Source organism: Myiozetetes cayanensis, unplaced genomic scaffold, assembly GCF_022539395.1.
Source record: "Myiozetetes cayanensis isolate MyiCay16 unplaced genomic scaffold, myiCay2020 scf17, whole genome shotgun sequence".
In the NCBI taxonomy this organism is placed as follows: Eukaryota; Metazoa; Chordata; class Aves; order Passeriformes; family Tyrannidae; genus Myiozetetes; species Myiozetetes cayanensis.
Window position 1 is genome coordinate 3,904,202 of NW_026087378.1, and position 23,259 is coordinate 3,927,460.

General features: G+C 42.5%; 1 protein-coding gene across 1 annotated transcript; it reads right to left on the minus strand.

Moving 5' to 3' along the window:
• Nucleotides 1-507: 507 nt before the first annotated feature.
• On the minus strand, nucleotides 508-20,481 carry REEP2 (receptor accessory protein 2). The gene is made up of 8 exons (XM_050312477.1): nucleotides 20,376-20,481; nucleotides 20,095-20,167; nucleotides 14,983-15,059; nucleotides 13,469-13,589; nucleotides 12,791-12,904; nucleotides 12,302-12,449; nucleotides 11,892-12,049; nucleotides 508-10,102 (listed from the first exon to the last, which is right to left on the minus strand). Exons 1-8 carry the CDS (start codon nucleotides 20,405-20,407, stop codon nucleotides 10,028-10,030), a joined length of 798 nt encoding a protein of 265 aa, XP_050168434.1. The 5' UTR covers nucleotides 20,408-20,481; the 3' UTR covers nucleotides 508-10,027.
• Nucleotides 20,482-23,259: the final 2,778 nt, after the last annotated feature.

A 23,259-nucleotide genomic window follows, 5' to 3' on the forward strand; every position in this document is an offset into this window, starting at 1 on the left:
AAAAGGATTATCTCCATCACTGTGCTAACAGACTAAGCAGTTTGCCAATCATCTCTAACCTATTACTTAACAACTCCCAAATTCAGTGGTCATTTACACTGCTGGCCCAGCAGGAGAAGAGGCTCAGCTTCAGGAGTTGCCAGTGATTCTAATAAACAGACAAACTCAAAGTCCAAACCCAGTGCAGCTCGTTAATTGCTCCTGTAATCATTCACCACTCTCTAACTGTGCACATGCAAATGCTTTCTGTCCTCCCCAGAAGTCATTTGCAGTTACAATTTAGGTAGATCTCCTTGATGCTTAACAATAACAATATTTAATTCTGCGGGAGCAAAAAGGCCACCGAACAAATACACTCGTGATATGAATCCAAGTCCTCAGCCAACAGCTGGCAAGTGCACACAGCCTAATAGAGAAGCAACATTTAAGTGAAGAAGCAAAGCCAGGACACACCAGATTCTCAAGACTGGCCTTATTTCTACACAGCAGAAATAGCAGGACTCTGTATTAATTTTCATATCTTTATTCATTCAACAATGGAGAGGGGGAAAGGCAGAAGATTAAACACATAAGACATGAAGATAAACTGAAACAATTTAGAAGCACAGTTTGAGAAGTTAACAGAACAGCAGTTTTTAAAAGAAAAATATTCACAGGCATCAGTAGTAAGACACGGGCATGAGGTGGGAGAAAACCATGTAAACTCAATTGCAAAGAACAAAAACCATACCTGCAACTCATAAACCTGTAGGCCTATCCTAATGACACATGGAGGTTTCAATTCAAATTATCCAAGACGTTTATCTGTCAAAATAAACTGGAAATAAAAAGTGAATAAATAACCTCCAGAACCTCTCTCCCCCACCCACATCAAGAACTAGACCTTATCACAGCAACGTTTTGTTTAGAGGTGCCATCATATACTTGTGTTCAGCTATGCTTGGAGCACCACTTACCAGAAAGACCCACGTGAAACAATAGGAAGAAGTAATATTTAAAATTTAGTCCTTAGATGATGCTTTTTTTGTCTTGTCAGCAGTCTTCAGCAAGCTGATACAGCCTGAATAGACACAGTGTAATGAGCTTCTCCAAATACTCTTTAACCCCAACAGAAGGGTTGTATTTACAGGTTTATGACCCTTATGCCTCAGAAGGGAACTTGGCCAGGAAAGCTGCTTCCAGCAGAAATGTCAAAATAATCGAGAAGGGAAATAAGGATCAGCTGCCACCTTGTGGAATGAAAGCACATCTGCACTGATGTGCAAAACCTTGTGTATTACACTCTGGGTAGAAATGGAAGATAAACAACGGGCCCTTCAAAACAGGAGAAAATAAACGAGGGTAGAAGAGCAAGATATCAAAGGGAGAAATACACGAGTTTCTTTAATGTTCTCCACAAAAGAGAATGTAAAAAGATACCTAGAAAGAGTCCAGGTATCAAAGCAAGCACAACATGAGATTTAGGTTTTCTACATTTAATTCATAGCAGCAAGTGACCAAACTTTTAATGACTCTACAAAAAACCCCAGTGATAGAACTTAAATGACTCCCCCTGCCAGGAAAACTGCACTAACCCAGGCATTCAGCACCACCACGGTTCAGTGCAGGGTGAAGAGCTGACTGTGTCATAAGGAGGCATTTTGCAGTTGTGTTTAATTCCAGACTGCCATCAAAGGGACTGAGCAGTATCAGAGGCAGGAGCCTGGACTGGCTGAACAATTCAGTCTGGGCTGGCCTCTTCTCTACTTTCCCTTTTCTGGGGTATTTGAGTGCTACAACGGCTCCATGCAGCAGGTGTTCCTGTGGTAAATACAGAATGGGCACAACAGCTGGCTTTTACAAAAATGAAGCTATTAAATGCAGTTTAGATTCTATTTAATTCGATATATTTGTTGCCCCAGCATAAGCAAGTGATAGCAGCAATGTTGTAATTTCTATTCAGTTCCCAGATTCCCCCAGTGGAGACTTGGAAAAAGAGAAAGCTTGGAAAATTCTGTGGTTTGGCTTTGGCTAAACTTATATCTGCACATTTCCTTATCAAACAGACGTTGAGTGCTGGGAGAAGAGAGCCTTTACATCACAGCTCTATGCTGGCACAGACAGCCATTCACTAAATACAAGGCTTAGTCATGAGAGCCCATTCCTACCTCCCTCAATACAATATTAATTCCTTACAACTCTTTAAATCGTTTCTAAGTGTTTTGTATAATGCAATACATGGTTTGGAGATGGAGCATGGCAGGACAATTCCACAGCTTGAAGCTGAAATTTAGCACCTGCCTGAAAGCACCATGTCAGTTTATCTAACTCCAATCACATGATGAAAAACAGAAAAATATTGATTTCCTACCCACTCCCCCCTGAAGTCTGACACTGAAGAATCTCCAGCCCTATTTCAAATTCTGTTTCTCTTCCCTACAGTAACCCCCTGACACATCCTGGATCCTTCTTCAGTCTGCAAGTCCCCATCTCTGATGTTGCAAACATAAGATCTCCTCTTTCTCAGCACTGGGAAGGATCTCACGCTGTCTCATCGAGTTCCACATATTTTGAGAGCACAGGTAAGATAACCCACATACCTCCTGCTGCTTCCTGCACCACCTTCTGGCCTATCAGCCACTCCTCCCACTTTTGCATTGCCTGGGAACTCGCTGAGGGCACGCTCTGCCCCATCCCCCAGGTCATTAATGAAGAATAAATGGCCTGGGATGTGCTCCTGGTCCCCAGTCAGACTTCCTGGGACTGATCTGGCCCCCCTGAGCCTGCCCATTCAGCCAAGGTTTTTTTTCTCCACCACATTGTCTGCTCATTCAGCCCATTCTTCATCAACTTCTCTATGTAAGACAATGTCAAAGTTTGTTGGACCCACATGATCTTGTACTGTTAACAAAAAAAGCCAGGTTCTCTTCCTGAAATGCTTGCACCATTAACTAGGTCGTCAACTGGAAAACAAAAAAACCCACAAAACAACAACAAAACCACACAACCCCCCAAACAAACAAACCACAAAGCCCCCCAAAAAACAAACAAATCCCCAAAACAAAACAAGATGAAACAACCCCACCAACCACCCAACCAATCAAACCTGTCTGTTTTTCAGGATGCTAACACACCGTTGCCATGGCCACAAATTGCCATAGTGACATTAGATACATCTGTATTTCTAGATTAAAATTGCTTCTATTTTCACAGAAAATAAATCCAACTGAAAGAAACTACTCATCCATCCTTACCAGGAAATACTACTAAAATTCAGAGTATAAATTAGGGCAACACACAGCAATTGGTTGATTGCAAAAAGGGGGGAATAAATCACAAACATTGCCATTTACAGAGCTGCTTCCTGCAGCTAGAAAATGGTTTGAAAGTCCAAAAAAAGAATCTGAGGACAGTTATTCTCTAGTGCTATTGTCTCAGCAAGACTCACCAGATAAGGGCTCAATTAGAAAGCCCAGAAAGCTTAAAGAGCCTTTTTAGTCAGAGGTTAACTGCAGTATTATTTCAAATTTCTCTGTTAGAGCCCCAGTTTGTTCTCCCCACCCACCCCCAAGGAGGACCTTCAGTCTCACAGAGGGGAAATATTGCTGTTCAACCTGTCATAACTGAACTGTTATCAGACGAGTCTTTGCTCTCCCATTTTCAGTGATTTTATGTTATGCTTATACCCTCTAGTGGACAAAAGGAAATTCACAACCCTCCTTGTGCCAAAGTGCCTTTAGATCAGCACTGTGCTAACAGGAGCTCTGACATGAAAACGCTGAATCAAAACAACTCTCTAATTTCTGCACTTCCAGGAACATCCTTGAGTCACCTTTACCTGGCTACATCTGCCTTGGCTCCCCCATTTTCTTACTGGGCTGTCACTCAGCCAGCACTGGCCCATACAAAGCTCACCATGCCCGAATTTAGACGTGAATTCAATGTCAAAATAAAAAACTCATTTATCTCTACATGACAGTCACAATACTTGAGAAATGATCTAACAGGGGAGTCAAAAGTGAGGAATGAACACAGAAGGTTTGTATTCAATATCAGGTTTGACAACTGGGATAATTTCTCTACATTTTTCAGTCACCAAAATTTTTCAACTTCCTTTCTTTTTGGTAAGTTACTAAGCATTACTTGTGATAAAAACATAGTTCCCTCATATGTAAAATTTTATATGCTTGCCATCCAGACTTTCCTCCCAAACTTGCTGCAAAGAACATGACTGAATTCCCCATCTATGCAAGCCACTGAAAAATTTATGGCAGCAGAGGAAATGCATTGCTATACTGACTTACAAAGATAGGGAAGTTATATATTACAAAAGACTTCAGTTTTTGCTCCTTTGGTGTTCACTGATTTCTACAGCATTCCCACAAATGTTATTTCTAACATTATTTGCCTAAATATGCAGACAGAATGGTCTTGTCAAAGGGTCTGCATCAAATTCGTTTCAGCCAGAATGCACTGCAAGAAAAGGGAAATACATCAAACTCTGCTACTGGCAATCACCCTGATTCCACCTGGAAATCCAGCCTTAGGCCTTCCTGGACATGTATGAATCTAGGTCACAGGATTAAACAATGGAAAAAGGCTAAATTTCAGCTCTAATACACTATATTTCATGTCTCCACAGCCAGCAGAGTGGAAGCAGCCCTTTGCCTAATAAGAGTAAAGATAAGAAATACAACCGGTTCACAGAACAATTGGAGCTCAGAAACAGAGCAAGAAAGTAACAGTTTTCTTGCAAGGGATTTAGGCAAAGAATTTAGGCATCCAAACAGCAGTGACCTCAATTTACCTGCAAAGTTGCAGAAAAAAACCCCTCACTGTTTCTTTTCGCTCCATATTATTTTCATTCCAGCTCTCATCACAAATAGAGCACTGGAAATTCAGACACTGAATTTTGGGATTCTACATACAGCTGTGAGCATGAGCATAGCAAAGTCCAGCATTTGGTTCACCCAAAACCACAGCCTTTGGCAGAGGCTGGGTATAATTTCCCAGATGAATGTATCCTCTGGAGCTCCCTGCTGGTGCTTCTCCAGCACAACACATCTATCACAAAGCGATGAGAGATACTTGATACTCATCTGGTCCTCCCTGCAGATCAGCTGCCTGCTGAGGTAAAAGTCAAACTTTATTGTTCTGAAGTGATGAAGGGCTCAAGAATCTCAATCCATGTAGCTCAAGCCCAGTTTAGAAAGGTACAACACAGAGAGAGAGAGGTGTTCTAAGAGAGAAATCAGCCTCTAATCTGTAGAATGCAGAGTTTTAAGTGTTGCCTGGGGCTCAGAAAGTCAGCAGTATTTACAGGACAACTGTACTGCACACAGCCCATCTCCCACTCTAATTCTACCTCTCAGGACATTGTCTCCACTTACTGCTGAAACCAACTGTTCACACCTCTGAAGGCCTCTCCTGGAGCCTCCAGGCTTTTTAACAACACTTATAAAGAACATAGCACTGACTTTCATTTACAGTGTCTTGCAGTAGCACCAAATTACAGACAAAAGGTGATCAGGAAACCTTTCTCTTCAGTAACACTCAAGCACATTCCCATCCAGCATAAGCATTTCTGCACTTGTCAGCTCTTAAACATTAAATTCAGTAGGCTCCAGACCACAGACAGGACACAGGAACTCCTGGGCAACTGGCTCTAGGTGGCTTTGACTGAGCAGGGAGGTTGAACCAGATGACCTCCAGAGGTGCCCTCCAAGTGGGACAACTCTCTGATTCTATGAGCTCGTGCAGCTTCAGAATACTCTGCGGGTTTTTCACGTATCTGACTTTGCAGGACAAAACTCAGAAAGCAGCACCACGAGGTGCCTCAGCCAGGTGGCACACTACAAATTCCTAGTGGGTAAAGCAGGAAAAGCTGTGGTACAGAGCAGTTCCACAGAGATGGGATTTGGCATCTCCCCAGCAAGCAGTAACGTGACAGTACAGTGTCCCAGTTAGAATGAAGGATAAGAATACAATTTTTTTCCTCTACGTTTCTCCCTTAGCGAATAAGTCACACTTTCCAGCATTATATGCAACTTTGGAAGACGGATAGGAAAACTCAGCTCAATCCAACAGCTGTTCCCAAGCACACAATGACACTTCACAGTTAACCTGTGAGCCTCCTTAATACAATGCTCTGTGTAGATCAGAGAACCAGCAGAATTCTCCACAGCTATCCTACTTTCCTCCTAAGGCACTGTGTTTCCTGCTGATTAAGATGGCACAGAATAAATAACAATTTCTGGAGTGTTGTGGTTCTCCAGAAATCTTGCTTTTCAAGGCTGTATATTGTGAGGGAGCAATACTTCCAAGAGGGATGTATAAGGGCAAGCCCAGCACTGCAAAAACACAACGAATGGAACTCAGTTCACTAAGATGAGGGAAGGTGAAGCTTCCCCAGAACAAACTTTGCAATTTTAAGAACACCAGCATCCCTCTCTCTATTACACCCTCTAACTACCAAGGAAGTTAATCTTGTCTAAAAGAAATCAGTCTCAGAGACATGAAACTGGAGAATCAGAAACTCAAGAAAGAAAAGCAAGTAATAAAGATGTTTAGCTGAAGTGTAAAGGTTTAAAACCTGACAGTAGTCTCCCCTATATTTTCATATCTCTTACCCACCATGGAGGGTACTGCCAAGCAAGAAAACATTTTTCCCTTTTATGCCACAAATCATTAAAGTTTCTCACATGAGAAACCACATTTCACTATTTCCTTTACCAACATCGGAACACTGACTCGTAGTACTATAAAGCAAGAAGGTAAAAACATTTCTTTTCAAAAGGCAGTCATGGCTTCGACTTTGAATCTCATGGTACAGGTATTTTAGGATAATTTTTAGGCACACAAAGTTTGACACACACATACCACCCCCTCCCCACCCCCTCCCTCCAGGTATCATTTTCTCTCACTGCATTTCTCTCCGTGCCCAGGCATATTGGGAAAAGGTTATAAACACTTAGTGAACACAACAGGTTCTACTGCTAGGTGAAGATTTAACCATTTGCTTAATTGCACAATGAAGCCCACAGATGATACTGAAGAGAAACTACATTCCAGCATTTCCTGCTGAAAACACTGAACAGCAGCTGATAAAAGCATTTTATCAAAGCAGCACATTCAGCGTTCTCATTAACAAGAGAATTTCTATGCAAGACAGTGCCATCCAATGCAGGACTAGATCTAGAAACTCACTAAGAGGTCACGTGGGTGGTGGTAGATCTGCAGAGGCTTTGATCAAGCAAAGCACAGTCTAGCAGTCACATTTGTACTAGAAGAAAATAGTATCCATGCTAAGACATTGTTCTTGCTCTGGGTAAGTTCTGCTGCTTGGCATCATCAGCTTCGTATCACACACTAGATAACAGTCCCTGACTCTACTCCTGACTCACTCCTGCAACCAAAAGTCATTTAAATCCCCTGTATAAACAAAAGTCAGAGTAAAACTAACCCATACTTACCCACGAGCTAATGACATCAAGCACCAACGCTAAGCAAAAGCTACTTAGCACAGGACCCAGCTCAGGAAGACAAAAATAAATCCAAATGCCAAAACAATCTTCAGAAAATTCTTCCTGTGCTTCAAAGCAGAAGAGCCACTACCAATGAACTGATTCTGGAGAACATTCTGGAAAGTCACTCCATGGAAACCTGGTAATCGTAGACTGTCACAACACAGGCACAAGGAAAGGGCATGAAGATCAACATAAGGGGAGACTTGGCTTCCAAATCAAGTCCCTCACAAGGGCTTACATAAATACTTCGCTATGGAAAATTTTAGCTAAAGGAAAAGAAATAAATCAAGAAACAAGGTCATAGAGATACTTGGTATATAGAGAATAATGGTTCTCTCTTGCTCAGTATAGTAAAGTGTAGGACAGCATTTCCTCACAACTGAATCTTCCACGTAATCATGGAAGATTTTTATCCCTTGGCTGCAGAGAGGAATTTCCTTTGGAAACAGAAAGTATTCCTGCTTCAGGACATGCATTTGCACATGCTAGTGAGACATGAATACAAAGTTTGCTAATAAACTAAAAAGAATAAAATAATTGTTGGGGATTTTTTTTTGTGAAACTCAAAACGCAAAGCCAAATCAAGGATTTTCTACTGGCTTCTGGATAAGGCCTTGTGGATAACTTGGGACAAATATTTGTGACAAGATGCAAGTTTCTGACGTGGTCTGTCAAAATCTCAACTTTTAAAAGCTATAAATAAAAATAATAATGACTTCATTGGTTTCCTAAAATAACTGGCCAATTCAACAGCAAACAATTTGCCACCAAGACAATGGGAAACAAGAAAAAAATTCAGTCCTAATCTTCAACTTTGTAAACTTTTGAAGGGCTATTCTCTAGGACAGAAATACTTGTGGAACTTCACTTGCAGAAGTGCTTCTATACCTTGTCAACAGCAAAACATTGGGCTCTGTGAATTCACTGTAATTTCAGAAAAGGGACAGCAAGAGATGTGGGCAGACAAACACCTGCACCTAGAGCTGGGAATGGTCTTCAGTGGGGAATTAGGAGACAGGTTCCTTGCATAACTAGTTTCAGTAAAAATTCAGACCATCAAGTATTCATTCAGACAACCATATCTGTAATTACAGATCTCAACAACAGAAACCCGACTCATCTCATAAAATCTGACTGACTCAGCTGGCAAGTGTGCAGGGGATCTCCCCTTAACAATGTTCGAGGGATTAGTATGGCTTGGCATGATGTGAATTTTCTCTGCAGCACTGCAGTTTCACTCCCACAATACATATTCTACATTCAGTGTAGTTTTCTGTCCCAAGTGTTACATATTGCTCAAGTCTCAGGACACTGATAAACATGGCACGTGGTCTGACAGAAAATGTGTGCAAGGGCTGCAGAAGGATCAAGCAAGAGGACTGATTAATCACAGCATTGTGCCCTACTCCCTGCTTTTTATCCCCCATAAATGAAATCCTGGAGTTAGCAAAATTCATCCATCAACTGTTGATCAGTTTTCATGCCCTGAGGATTGAATCTCCTACAGCTGAGAGAGGTAAGGGCTTCTGGAATTCTCAAGTATGCCCACAGACTATTTTGAGACAGACTTTCCCCAGTCATCTGCTAGAATAAAAGAATTTGTCTGCAGTAACAAAATCAGGATGCCATGGAGTTCAACCTCTAAATGGCAAAGCAAGTACCCTTGCCACAGAACTGCATGGGACTTGCCTCATTCTGATGCTCCCACAGGAGTCAAAGTGGGCACCAGAACCTGAAATAAAATTCAAGCAGCTTCAAAAAGAGCCAAAAATCTTACAGATGCCAAACTTCCCTTCTCAACAGTTAACCCTTACAGATACCTGCATCTACTCCATCATACAATGTGCATGGTAACAGCACATTTTCTTCATTACTCAGTTTTTCAATTATCTCCCTTCACCTTCCAGAAAAAAATGAAATAAAACCCAATCTCTTCATCTTCCAGTACGAGTAATGGGAATCTAGCATATTCCTCCCATGAGCTAGTCCTTTGTGTCCAAAAGCACCCAGAATACATCATTTCAGTCAGCTTCTCAGAGGGGATGGACATGTCAGGTACAGTCCATTCTTAAGGAATATGACTCATGGTGGGCACTTCTTAACAACACACAGCTGCAGAAGGATACCCAGAGCAAGATAAGACATTTTTGGGAGCCACCCACCCCTGTGGAACTCCAGTGTCTAGTATTTTTCCAGTTTCTGTGCAATGGATGTCTCTAACCCTAGTCAGTTCTTCCAGCAAAGATTCTCAACTAGGGTTATACAGTGGGAATTCCAAAGCAACTGGCTATGTACAGACATATCAGCATTCCCTCCAACAGAGGGATGAAAAGGAGAAAATTTCTGAGGATGTGTATCCTCTACTCCGTTTTCTGAATCCCAGCCTCCCCCCTGCCTTGGAATGAGCTCTACAAAGCAGTATCTGTTATGTACAAGAATCTCAGCTCCCTTCCTTTGGAGAGTTTCCCCTCAAAAGCGAAAATCCCGGGACAGAGACAGGTGCTGGGGAGGGGGAGGTCGCCTTAGGATGACTCGCCAGAGGCAAGAGAGCCAGCAGCTTTCTTCTTGGGCCGGGCTTTTACACTCCTTACTGGAAGCTGGGGAGAAAGAAGAAGAGGCATCTTAGACTAGTTTACTTTAACATCTAAATGTCTGACAGAAAGATGAAAGAATGAGGAGTGAAAATAGGACAAAACAACTACAACAAGATGACCCTGTTCGTGTCTTCTGTTGTCTCAGAAGGCTACTTAAACATTCTTTTTTTTTTTTCTTGGTTATTAAACCAATCACTCAACACATCCATCAAACAGCAACCAGGAGAAAACATTCTAAAACAGGACAAGTACAGGAATTAAATCAAAGTTGTCTCAACAGAAGGTTGGACACAGCGATATTTCTAACTGGCAACATTCACCTAACACTTCACTGCTACAACTTTTCTGCTTCTTGACTTCCATCACCAATGCAGTTCTCTGAAAGCTGCAGAAACATCTCAAGCTACTTTGCACGCTTTACTCCTGTGTCTGTCATTCTGGATATTGGCTAGGAGAGCACGATGCATCTGTGATGCATTCAGCCCTGACAGACAAGATCAGAGGTCTCAGTCAAAGGCCTCCTACAAATGCTGCATCTGAACCAAAGATCCAACAGTCTGAGCATAAAAACCCATATGCCTGCAAAGGGCTTTATCAGTATTTCTGTATTCACAATAAACAGCATAAAAGATTTGGTTTTGTCTTCTCATAGTATCACTTCAAAAATTCCTCACTAGGAAGCTTGGAATCGAATTCTGATTCTCTTGTTTCCCTGCTCCTGTCTAATATGCTGGAGAAGAAACCAGAGAGGTCACCTCAGAAATAAGCCATAGGAACCTGAAAAAGATCCAGGCTAATTTAAAATGCATCTTTAGACAAAGATGTCCATCCTGGGAGATAATCAAAAGCCAACTGGACCTGGTCCTAGCCTTGCCTGAGCAGTGGGGTTGGACCAGACGAATTCAGAGATCCCCTCCAGCCTCAATTATGCTGTGATTCTGTTACAAGGAGTACTTAAGCACATGCAAAGGTGTCCTGTACACTGCAAAATCAGGTTAACAGCATGACCTAAAATGATGCTCTAAGCAATTACCTTCCTCCAAATTATTTAATATTTAGCCCGAATAGCTCAACAATGCGAGGCAGTTATATAGCACTCTTTATCTTAGATAAAAATAATAAAAGTAGAAGACTAAGCTGAATCAAGCAACTCCACAAAAACGGAGAGGCATTTTTATCAAGTGCAAATCAAACCGTAAGAAATGTTTGAGTCAAAGCCTGGAAAGCAGCACCTCAAAAAGCATATTCTACAAAACACACCAAGAGCTTGGAAAAAAAGATTGCTAAGTTTAAATGACTCTTGGACACAACTTGGGGGGGGACAGGAGGAGTGGGGCAGGTGGGGTGTGGTGTGATTTCCCCAGATCTAATATGTGAAATCGAAGGAGGCCTTAGAGGGCACAGAACTGCTGCATTTCAGGTTAAGGGAAAGTGGCTGCCCCAGGGATAAATGCCACAGTACCATTACACCATCAGACTGTAAGAGACAGCAGTGAGGATACAGTCAACAAAACATGTTAAAAATATTTAATGCTCCACCCTTCAACACAAAACCCCAGTGAAAGAGAAGCTGGGTCCTGGCTTATGACAGAGGCCTCCAGGCATGATAAAAATGCAAAAGCTAAAGACAGTATGGCAAGCAGACAACGAGTCCTCTGATTCAACTAGCAAAGACAGTCAAACAAAATTCATATGTACAGCTTTTAAATGTGCTGAGACTATCAAGCTAGAGTCCTCCAACAAAGCTCACAAATCATTGTCTGTGCTGGAAATAATCTATACATCAGCTCACCTCAGTTTTTGTCACCTTTTTAGGAGCTTTGAGACTCTGGGTACGTTTAGGAAGTTTGTCTCCTGCATCCTCATCTGATGGGTCTGTTCTGGGATCTGATGGGGTTCCATTAGACCTATGTGCCACACTGCTCTCCTCTCCTGAGGAGTAACAGGAAGCTAAGGAACAAGAGAGACAGTTTTAGCAAAGCCTAAAATGGCCCATCCTGAAGGACCAAATGAAAGGGAAGTGCAAACAATCTTAAAGGATAATCCAAATGTACGGAGATGAACAGTAAAGAGAAGGCTCTAGGGAAGACAATGCATCTTCTCCCAGACAGCAGCTATCTTGTACTCCTTCTGAGACCCAAGGCATGGCAAGTGCAGGGAACCCCTCCTGGCTCACCATATGAGCCCAGCAGGGCTCTGTACCTGAGTCCTCGATGGTTTCCAGCAGGCTCCCACCAGAGGAATGCAGCTGTGGATCGCGGCTCCGCATGTGCACGGTGTCCTCATCCCGGATCAGAGTGAGGTCCTGCATGCTGAAACTTCGAAGCTTCTCAGACAAAACTCCCTGGCCCTAAGGGGACACAAAAATCAGGGTGAAGGGCTCTTCCCCAGGGTCATCTCACATGGGATCATTCTTTCAGAAGAGAAGGAAAGGCGCCCTATTCCCCACTAGGGTATTCTGAAAAAAACAGAGAAGGGAAAAGTATCCTCCCAACCCCAACAATGAAGAGGTTAAAGCAAAACCCATTCCACTCCCCCTCCTCTTTTCGTAAGTCAAAGGGTGGGATTAACTGCAAGGCAAACTGGAGGAAAGGAAAAGTAGACCGGTGCCAAACAAGTAGGAGTATCCCTAACACAGCAGAAACTAAACTGTTCAGGAATTCCAGAATGCTACAGAAGGTGCTGGATTACCTTTGCAGCTGCTGTAACTGCTGCATTGGCAGCAAGGTTTAACCCTCTCTTGCCAACTCGCATCATGGTTTCATAGCTCTTGTCACAAGCCTGAGTAATGTATTCATCGATTTCCTAGGAAGGCAATGTGGAACATGGCATTTAGCTCCTCATTATAAACGTGATCAAAGTCTCCCCATCAACACCCTTAAAAAATGCAAAGCTCAGCTGGACACTTTTTTCCCAGGCTACCACCATCAGCTGTCATTGATCACATAACAGGAGTTTCTCTGCTACTTACAGAAAGCTTGTAAATGCAACTTTTAATTACGTGTGTTATTTCCAAATTGTCACAACTGAAACTAAGCAGTCGCTTTACAGTGACAATGAAAAAACAGATGGGCTACAGAACATGCTGCTCCTACCACGATTCAAAAAGCTTAACTACTGACAGTGACTGTGAGAGCTCATGACTCTGGGTTAGCCAAACATGCTTGCTAAGCTTTAGGCAAACTACTGGCTACATTACAATCTCCAGTAAGCTACAGTGTGACATTGTTGCCAGAGACAGAATCGTTCTACATCCACTAGTGTCAGCACAAGCATGATTCACACATTTCAGTTCTTATTGTGGCACAACTGAATCAGAAGCCACTCAGCTCCCAGACAGGTCAGCATCTTCTAACAACAAGCAAGTACCTTCTCCTTATTGGAGAGCGTTGGGTGCACAAACTTCCTGTAGAGGACACTGGAGCCCTTGGTGTAAGGGGAGAGCAGCCAAATCACAAATGCGATTTTCAGCTCGAAATAAAAGGGAAACCTGAGAGAGAGAGGAAAGAAAAAAAAAAAAAAAGAAGGAGAGAGAGAAAGATGGAGAACTGGAATCAAGATCAGCACAGAGACAGATGGAGATAACCGGTAGAGAGCAGCACAGGCAGAAAGAGTGCAGGCAAGATAAAGGCTCAGAAACAAGAGAACTGATTAATCAGGTCAGAAAAGCAGAGCCCTCTTTAGAATCCTAGGACATACCTTCTTCGAGTCTCATTTAGTCTTTCATCCATAGCCATGAAAACTCCATAAACAGGGCATCTCTCAGCCCTGCAAACACACCAAATTACAATCTGATAGCTACTCTCATCATTCTGAAGTTTGTTCAGAGAACATCCAGTGGATGTTAATATCACATTAGTTTCCCTTCTCATTTTCCAAAATTTTCAACTACATATCTTAATAATGTCACGTTCCTGCTAAGGCTGATGGCTGTTTCTGAAAATTCCTGTAGGTACTCCTCAGATAAGACACGAGGGACAGAGTAAATGAAAAAGAGCAGGCAGGTTGTAAGTCTTTTATCTCTAACCCTTACCCAAAAACTACTCTGGGAAGATACAATAGCAGAGATTGAAACAAGTGAATGCAAACCCTCTACTGACTCTACTAGTGTAAGAAACTTCTGTTTTCAGAGGTTCATTTTGAGTATGTGTACAAGATAAAGTTCTTGTACTTTTTAGATCTTTGTCTGCTTTTCAAAGTTTATGCAGGAAGAAGCAAAACTGCTGAGCACTTCTGAAAGGCAAGTGTAGCCATTTCATGATTCTTTAAAAGATGAAACTCTTGACTAATATTGTTTCAGAGATGTATGCAAAGCCCAAGCAACGAAGAAACTGAAGGCATCCTGTTCCAAAGGTTCAGCTGAAGCCCTGTAACAATTATTTGTCATTTCTGGAGGCCTCCATACTGCCCAGCATGACACTGAGGCACTGGAAGAAGCAGGAACCTGCTTCATGCAATCCACTCATGCATGTGATCTGCTCCTCCACACAACAGGCTGCCACAGCAAAATAGGTCCCTTCCTTCTAACATCTTGTTTGTTTTTTTTTTTTAAAGTGTCTTTCAGACCACCATTTTTCAAACTTTACCAGTTCACATTAACAGCTTCTCAGAAATATTTCTTGTCACGAATGCATAAAGATCCTCTTACAGATACTGTGCATTTCCCCCAACTTTGCAAGGATAGGAGATGAAACAGCTAAGGCAGCAGCTACTGTCCACAATATCTACACACCTGCTGACTCTTCACAGGGATTGAAAACTCCTAAAGGAGAGACAGCTTATGCCTAGCATCCTAACACTTCTCTCTCCCTAAAAAAAGCCAGCAAAACAAAACAAAACAAAACCACCACAACAACAGAAAAAGATCCCAACAAGGAACTCACCAAGAAAGAACAATGTCTGTGAGTGTTTCTGCAGTGGTGAAAAAGGCAAACACAATCCAGTACATCATCCACTTCACCTGCAAAAGAGCAGTCACTCAATAGACATCCATCAGACCCAGAAAAAAAGTGACATGCCTTCTCAGCATAAATGAATCATCAACTCCACACATTAAGACGAATTCAATAAGAAGGAGGATATACAATCTGTAATGGAGAGGGTCATATCCTAAATGGTACTTTATAGTCTGGGAAAACATGTAGGATTAATGTGCTTTAAAAAGATAAATGCATACAGATACACTGATGATCAACATTATGATGCAACAGTGTCAAGGTCCCAAATGAGCCAGAAAGACTAATCAGTTCACTTTAAGAAGTTACACTCTTTTATATATCATGAATATTGTAATAAATATATATATACACACATATGCAAAAGTTTAAGTTTCAACTGTAGCCCTATATTTTCCTGATGTAAAGTTTTTCCTTGGGAAAAAGAAGAAAAACAACAAACCAAACAAATATATTATTTGCTCTAATCCATTAGAGCAATTCTTTGCCTTAATCATTACTCCCAGAAATTATACAAGCAATCCTTTCTTTGTAAATAAAGGCTCACTGAGACAGGCAAAAGGACAAAGAACATGCCCCATCAACCTCATCTTCTTGTTTAAAGTTTTGAGTATCTATACATAATAAAAAGTACTGTGTGCTATTATGGCACATCTGCACATTCCTATTGTCTGTCTCCCTCCTTCCTCACACCTTTATCTGGAGCAGTATTTCTTTCAAAGCATAAAATAATTTCCCCTCTCTGTTACAGGTCAATTATTCCTAAGGAAGAATCAGCTGAATTATAAAAACTGCTCTCTTGTAAGAGAAATTGCCAGTTTTCCATGCTGTTGAGAACTAGAAATAAATGTAAGTAGGGGATAAATGTAAAGGGTACTTTTACTAAAAGCAATTTAACACTCTTAATGTCATCAAGAATGGGAAAGAAGAACTAAACTGAATCAGGGAAATTCCTCATATTAAATCCCCACATTAATCCATATATTAAAATTACATGAACAATCACATTCATGTAATAATGACACATTGAGAATCTTTGTTACAGCAAATGACATAAAAGCAGCTATTTCCCCAAACTTGCAAGTGTTGGAAAATTCGGTGATTTGATCTTGAAAGACCCCCCCCCAAAACTTTCTCAAATAAAATCAATCTGCCTCCAGCCCCTCTAACACAGTGGACAAGTTAGAAGATAGTGGTTAGTAATCCACATTATTTCCACTTTATTGTGATCTTTTTTTCACAACAGAAGGTAACAAAACTTGTATTGTATGGTTCTCTCCTGCCTTTTTTTCCCTTGTATCATCAGTTTGGACAGGACCAGGTGTCATTCAGTTGATCTAAAGCAACTCTATGAAACGAATGGTTAATTTTTCAGCACAGCAACATAAATCAGCTCTTGTATGAAAAAGTGTGTGAATAATGATAAACCAAAGTTTGCAAAAAGGGATCCCAAAGGGTGAGAGATTTCAGTGAAGCTACATTCAAGTAAATTTTACTTCAGCATTAGGCAAAATGAAGGCAATATTAATAATAATAAAAGCAGTTAGCAGATATAATATATATACACATAACAAAATAAGGAATATGTTTGGGGTTTTTAAATAAATTCACAACTGTGTAGCAGAATTCTTAGGTTTCTATAAACTCTTGCTGTAGTGCTTCCCTTACAGGCAGGGTGTATGGAGTTTCCAATTAGTTTCTAACAGGTCTAAACAAACACTTAAAGAAACAAAACTGTCAAGGATAAAAAGGAAGGGACTCTTGAGGATTAACAGTTGGTTAAAAGAGAGGAAACAAAGGATAAAAATAAATGGCCACTTTTCACAATGAGGAAAGTTACCAGTGGAATCCCACAGGAATCAGTGTTGAGATCTGTGGTGCTCATCTTCATGAAAGATCTGGAAAAGGTTGCGAATAATAAGATGACAAACTGAGCAGGAGATACTTTTCTACCCAAGAGATTAGGTATCAGTTGATTAAAGAATTCAGATAAGGATCTTGACTGATCTCCAGTTGATATTTTGTCTCTAAATGTGATTAAATACAAAGTAGTGAACTTATAGCATCTGCTTTTTCTTAGTGAAAACTCCTGCAGTTACATAAATTAGCTGATGTCACTCAGGAAGGGTCACTGTAGGCAGCCAGATGAAACCAAAAGCTCAGTGCTCATGAGACTTTTTCACTCTGCTAACAGAATACTCTGGAGTATTAGATGATGAACTGAGAACAGAAAACATTGCTTTGTACTGCTTAAATAAACTGCATGTTTGCATCTTTGGTACTGGACACAGGTCTCTTGCCTTCTGTCCCCTCCTCTTCACACTATGCTCTACAGCCAAAGACAAAAAGAAATACAGCCCTTCAATAAACTAGGATATAACTTCTAGTTCTAGAAGTCCCTGAAGTGCAGATGACCAGAAACTAGAAGAGCAGAAAGCAGAGGGAAAGAATCAGTTATTTTTTCTTATGACAAACACCTTCCAAAACTGAAGCTTAAACCAGGCTATTTTTTTTTTTTTTTAAGTCACTAAAAAGAGTCAGATCTCTGCTGCTCAAGCTGATGGTCACTAACTTCAGCTAACTGCACATACACTGTCTCCCCAGCTTGCACCAAGAACCTAAATAAATTCAGCAAATGCAAAAGCACAATCCCAATGTAGATCTGACCAAAGCTGAAGACGACATGACAGAAATCTGAGCTACGAGAAGCAGTTTGCCACAGCTGCTCAAGGGCTTAGCATAAATTTATGTCATGGTGGTGGAGAACACCAAGTTCGCACTGCATTCTGATGCCACTGAAGGACTGCTGGGGGTATCTTGGTCTGTGCCAACTCAAGTTTCAGTACCCCACTAGAGCACAGATGCCCCTGTGAGACCTTTCTCCACCACCAAACCCCTGGCCAGTGTTGGTTCTCAAGCACTAAGAGCGAGCAGCTGTACATGGGAACAGCCGGCTTTGAAAATGGGCTGCACAGCATTCAAGTTTTTGGCTGACTTTTCACATGAAGAACAGTTTGAATAGACAGTGACCCCTTTTGCCACGTTTAACATAAATAAGTTTCAGCAGTTCAAATACATGTTCTTGAACCAGCTCCAGTATCTCCACTGAAACTAGAAAAAGAAGAAAATTTTCTGCTGCAGGAATCCGGAACTATCTACTTCAGGAAAGCTATACCAATGAATCACTAAACAAAACCCAAAAATGAATGCCATGTTCTTCCACATCCGCCCTAGTGGGGCTTACAACCAAGTGATCAGTTGATATTATTGTTAAGACAACCTCATGATGCTCGAGTACTTCCTCTCATTTCTGTTTGTGGATGCTTCACCCCTCAAAGTGCTCAAGGCCAGGTTGGACAGGCTTTGGAGCAATTGGTCTAATGGAAGGTGTCCCTGCCCATGGCAGGGGGTTGGAATAGATGAGCTTTAAGGTCCCTTCCAACCCAAATCATTCTGTCATGCCATGACTTTTCACTATCAGATTAAGGCAGTCTTGCTCAGGTAACACTTACCAAAAGAAAATGGGATCAATACAACAGTCACATTCTGCAAAGAATCAAAGCATTTATGCACCTCAACAGCACCTACCCACAGAAAATAATCAGGGTTTTACTGTAAAGGATGCCAGTTGCTTCAAAAAAAATGAGGGCTTGAGGGTTTTTTCCCATCAAGTTCTCAATAAAATGATTTAAAACTCTGAAATCTGTGTGTTCAAGTTCAGATTCTGTAAATGGAATACAATCATCCCGTTACAGACATTCATGAGTCAGAATAAAACTCCAGGTAAAAAATACACATTTCATGCAACAAATGAAGGTCACTGGCAACTGGAAGGAAGGAGGTGAGGAGTGCCAGAGAAGACAATAGTAATATGATACTACTTAATATGTAATCTCAAAGGTAACTATGAAGTCACAGGATCACACGATCATTCATTGAGTTTCTTTGTTTCCCATTTCTAATGCTACTACTACTAAACTTCAAAGTTTAGTAAGCTCATCATATACTGACTGTATCTCTAATACTGTGTCTCTAATACTCTAAACACAATTTATCAGTTATCAGTGCCTCCCGAACATTCACATTTCAACTTCTCTGCTGAGATCAGTATTAAAACAAAAAACCAAAGCCAAACACCTCAGCCAGACGCTGTAGTTTGTAAAGCTGCCCACTGTGAGCGAGATTCTCAGCTCAATCGGTATCAACTTAAAAACCTCTGGGCTGAATTTTAAGCCAATGCCCAGGAAAGGTCTAGTCAATTCCAGAGGGCTGGAGCAGCGTGAGCCAAAACAGGACTATATCCTGCAATATTTATTTGCTGACATCTCATTCTGTAAGGAGCAGAGACTGCTGGATGAAGTCTCAGACTGTACCACAAAGCAATACTGACAAATTATATCCTATTCACTCATGTTACTTCTTCTTCACATTATTCCTTGGTCTAGATGAACAGAAGCTCATCCCACCCATAAGACAAATAGCTCGTCTCTGGTGATCAACTTAAAACCCCCCTTCTGTAAGAGGATGACATACCACATCACAAAAAACTCTTAGTGTTTAAAATCTGGTAACTGTAATGATGCTAGAGAGAGGGAAACAATTCCAGGAGGGAAAGAGGATGAAATCTTGACCAACAGAAAACACTGATCACAACCGAAGTTGATAGGAAGACACAAACCAAGCAAGATTACTCAGCCCTTGGGAAGAAAACTAAAGTAGCACTGAAAAAGCTGAAAAGGACACAGAGTAAGGATAAAGTTACAGGAAAGAACTCGTCCTGGACTTTCATATGCTTCCAGACTGCAGTGTTTGCCCGGCTTTCCCTTCCTCACTCAGCATCTCCTGAGAAAAAGCATCCCAGGTATGCGGTTTAGAACCTCCCATTTTAGTGAGCGCCCTTTCCTCGGCAGCATCTCCAGAGCCGGCCGGGGCCGGGGCCGGGGCCGAGCCGAGCCCAGCGGGGTCAGCCCGGGGGGGCTTTGCGGGGCGGCCGCGGGGGACGGGGCGGGCGCTGCGCCGGCACGGCCAGCCCGTACTCACATATTCCTTCACGTTTTTCGTCTTCACGGCCTTGTAGGACGAGTACGCGGGGTAGAGGGTGCCGAAGATGAGCCTGCGGGCAGAACACACCGCTCAGCGCCCCGGGCCGGCGCTGCCCGCGGGATGAGCCGCTCCCGGCGGGATGAGCCGCTCCCGGAGCGGGGCCGGGGCCAGGCTCAGCCCCTTCCCGCCGCTGCCGCCCCGCCGCCCCACCCAGCCCCGGCCCCGCGGGGGGCACCGGCGGCCCCGCTCCGGGCCGGGCCCTTCCCGGCCGCACTCACACCACGAGGCGGGAGATGATCCAGGAGACCATGGCGGCGGCGCCGGGCGCGGCTCGGGAACGGCGGCGGCAGGAGGAGGAGGAGGAGGAGGAGGCGGCTCTTCCAGGGCAGGTTCCTGCAGCAAGCGCAGCCCCGCCCCGGGTGCTCGGAGGGAGGAGCCGGGCGGCGCAGGGAGAGGCCGCAGCGCCCCGAGCATCCGCGGCTGCGGGGCCGCGGAGCGGGGCAGGGCGGGCCCCGGGCCGGGCACACCCGCAGCCCCCGGCAGGGACGGGGCGCTCCTGGAACGGTGGTGGCAGGCGAGAATTACAGAGGAAAATCGCTGACGTGAGATCACGGGCACTTGGGAAGGCAGAGGAGTAAGAGGCAGAAGGAGCCATTTTCCATGCAGTGGCTTCCCCGGGGAGGTCGAGGCAGCAGCTCTTAAATGCTGCGAACACTTAAGGGTAAAAGCGTTTTTAGAGCCCCACGGCTCCCCGTGTCACCCAGAACCGGATGCAAACCAAAACCTGACTGGCCGATACTGAGGTTTGCGTTATCAAACCAGAAGGATGAAGGCTGTTACTTGTAGTTTCCAGGGTAATTCAGTATTGTCAGATGCTCTTCCTCGAAATTTCAATTGAGATGCCGAGGATTACTTAGCTGACTACACAAACAAGGCTGAACAGTGTGTGTGTGTGTGTCCTTGGTGCAGAGTGGGAATGTGTATGGTTAAGCATACTGGAATCCCAGAAATTGTTGCATTTTAACAGCTCACCAAGGAATACTGTTAGGAGAATCCTCCTCCTCAGTCAGTGCCAGAGTTCATTACTGGGCCCCCCGGGAGCCTGTATGAACATTACAATCAAGGATTGATTAGGCTCAGTTCATAGATCTGTGAATTACACTGAAATGACCATTACATAAGCGGTGTTTTAATTTAAAAAGGAAAAAATATGCTAGAAATCCACTGTGTTTCCTCAGCTAACAAAAAAAAAAAAAAAAAAAAAAACCAACCCTGAAGCAAGGCACTATGGCAAAGTCTCATTACTTGCCCAAATAGCCTTTATGAAAAGGAATGAGACCAAAGAGAGCAAAAACAAAGAGCTCCCAGGGAGGAATCTTCTCACGAATGCATGAACTTTAGTATAATGAGCAATGATGACAAACACAAAACAGCAGCAACTTTCCATTACATGCAAGTGTTGTGAACACAAATGTCTTTACAGGCAGTGACAAAGAACATTTTGTCAGTTCCTGATTTTGGATATGAATGGGCCACAAAATGATTGCATAAGTGACTGCACAATTCACACCACTCATGGGATAACTGACCTACTAATAGGATAAAAGGAATCTGCTTTCAGACATCCAAGTAACACCAACACGCAAAACCTTCAACAAAATAATTATGTTTTTAACTGCAGCAGTTTCATCTCAGTGACCAGCATGGCAACAGCTCTGGTACTTGAATAACATGTACACTGGGTGAGTGAAAGATGCAAACAGAAGAGAGAAAATGCAGAGATCTGGTGAGTACAACGTGTGAACAGTGTGGGAGCACTAAATAACTGCAGCACGGGTAAGTGGCACCTAAATAAAATGTGCCTTAGTGTTTAATGTGCCGAGGAGCCATATGAAAATTTACAGTGCATTAGACATAAATAGTGATAAGAACAAGCATCTCAACATCAGCAGAGCAGGTGGCCTTGCGAATGTCGTAGGTGGCAGCCCACTGTTAAGTAGCTTTAGAACGAGTTCAGCAAAAGTATTTTAAGCTAGCAATTTACATTTAGCGAAAAGTAGCTCAATTTCCACATCACAGAGAAGAATGAAAAATTGAATTCATCAACTTACCTTTTCACAAGGAGAAACTACTGGTTTTTAAGGGCTATTTCTGGAACAAAAGTCAGCTGCTAGTCCAGTGAAAATAGAATTATTTATTAGTAGTATTTTTAATAATTTATTAGTAATATTGTATAATGCTGTGTAATTAAGCTCTTAAGACCTACCCAGGAAAGCAATTTATCAGTTGTTTTCAAATCAAGGCTATGTGTTTTTTTAGCAGATATGCTACTGCCAGAATAACTCATGATGAATTTGTGTCCTACACATGATCCAAACAGGTGACCAAATATCTATCAATCTGTTATGACTAAACAATAAGGCCAAAACCCCCTACTGATTATACATCTTAAGTCAATCTTATAATCACTTTGGCTGGGGACTTGTGGTATAAGCTGTCTATGAAATATGTCAGAAGTAGTTTGTGGTGGGTACTGGAGGGAGAGTGCTCATACTGACCCTTCATGCAAGCCCTGGTAAGAGAAAATCGTAACACATGCCCATGAATGTGTGTGTGAGAGGCCCCAGATTAGCTGTCACTACTCAGGGAAGACAGGACAGTCATGACTACTGGAAATCTTAATGCTTAGCATTATTAACAAATGCAGCAACTGTATTGAAAATTGCTGATCCTTCTGCATTACACATTGCCAAGGCTCTGCCTTTTTGGTCTTTATCCAATTTTAATGCTGATACACACACACACACACACAAATGAGGGAAACAGCTATAATTACTCTGCACGCACAGAGTACAAGAGAATTTCACAAGAAATTCTACACAACAGAATATGGTGAGGTTGAGTGGTTCATGGGTCTGGAATAAGCCATTTTATCTCTAGGAGACTGAATTAGCCCACAGTCACAGGATAGCTGCAAGGGTATGAGGCAGCAAAAGCCTGTGACTGGACTTTTCAGCCAGTAACCAACCTGAGAAGCTGCCAGCAATGCCACATGTCAGTGACCAGAGCTGCTGCTGCCATCACAACCTCCTAGGTCAGAAATCAGGGAACCTTTACCACCCCATCCACATCTCCAGTGGAGAGGGCAGCCCTGGACCCCAA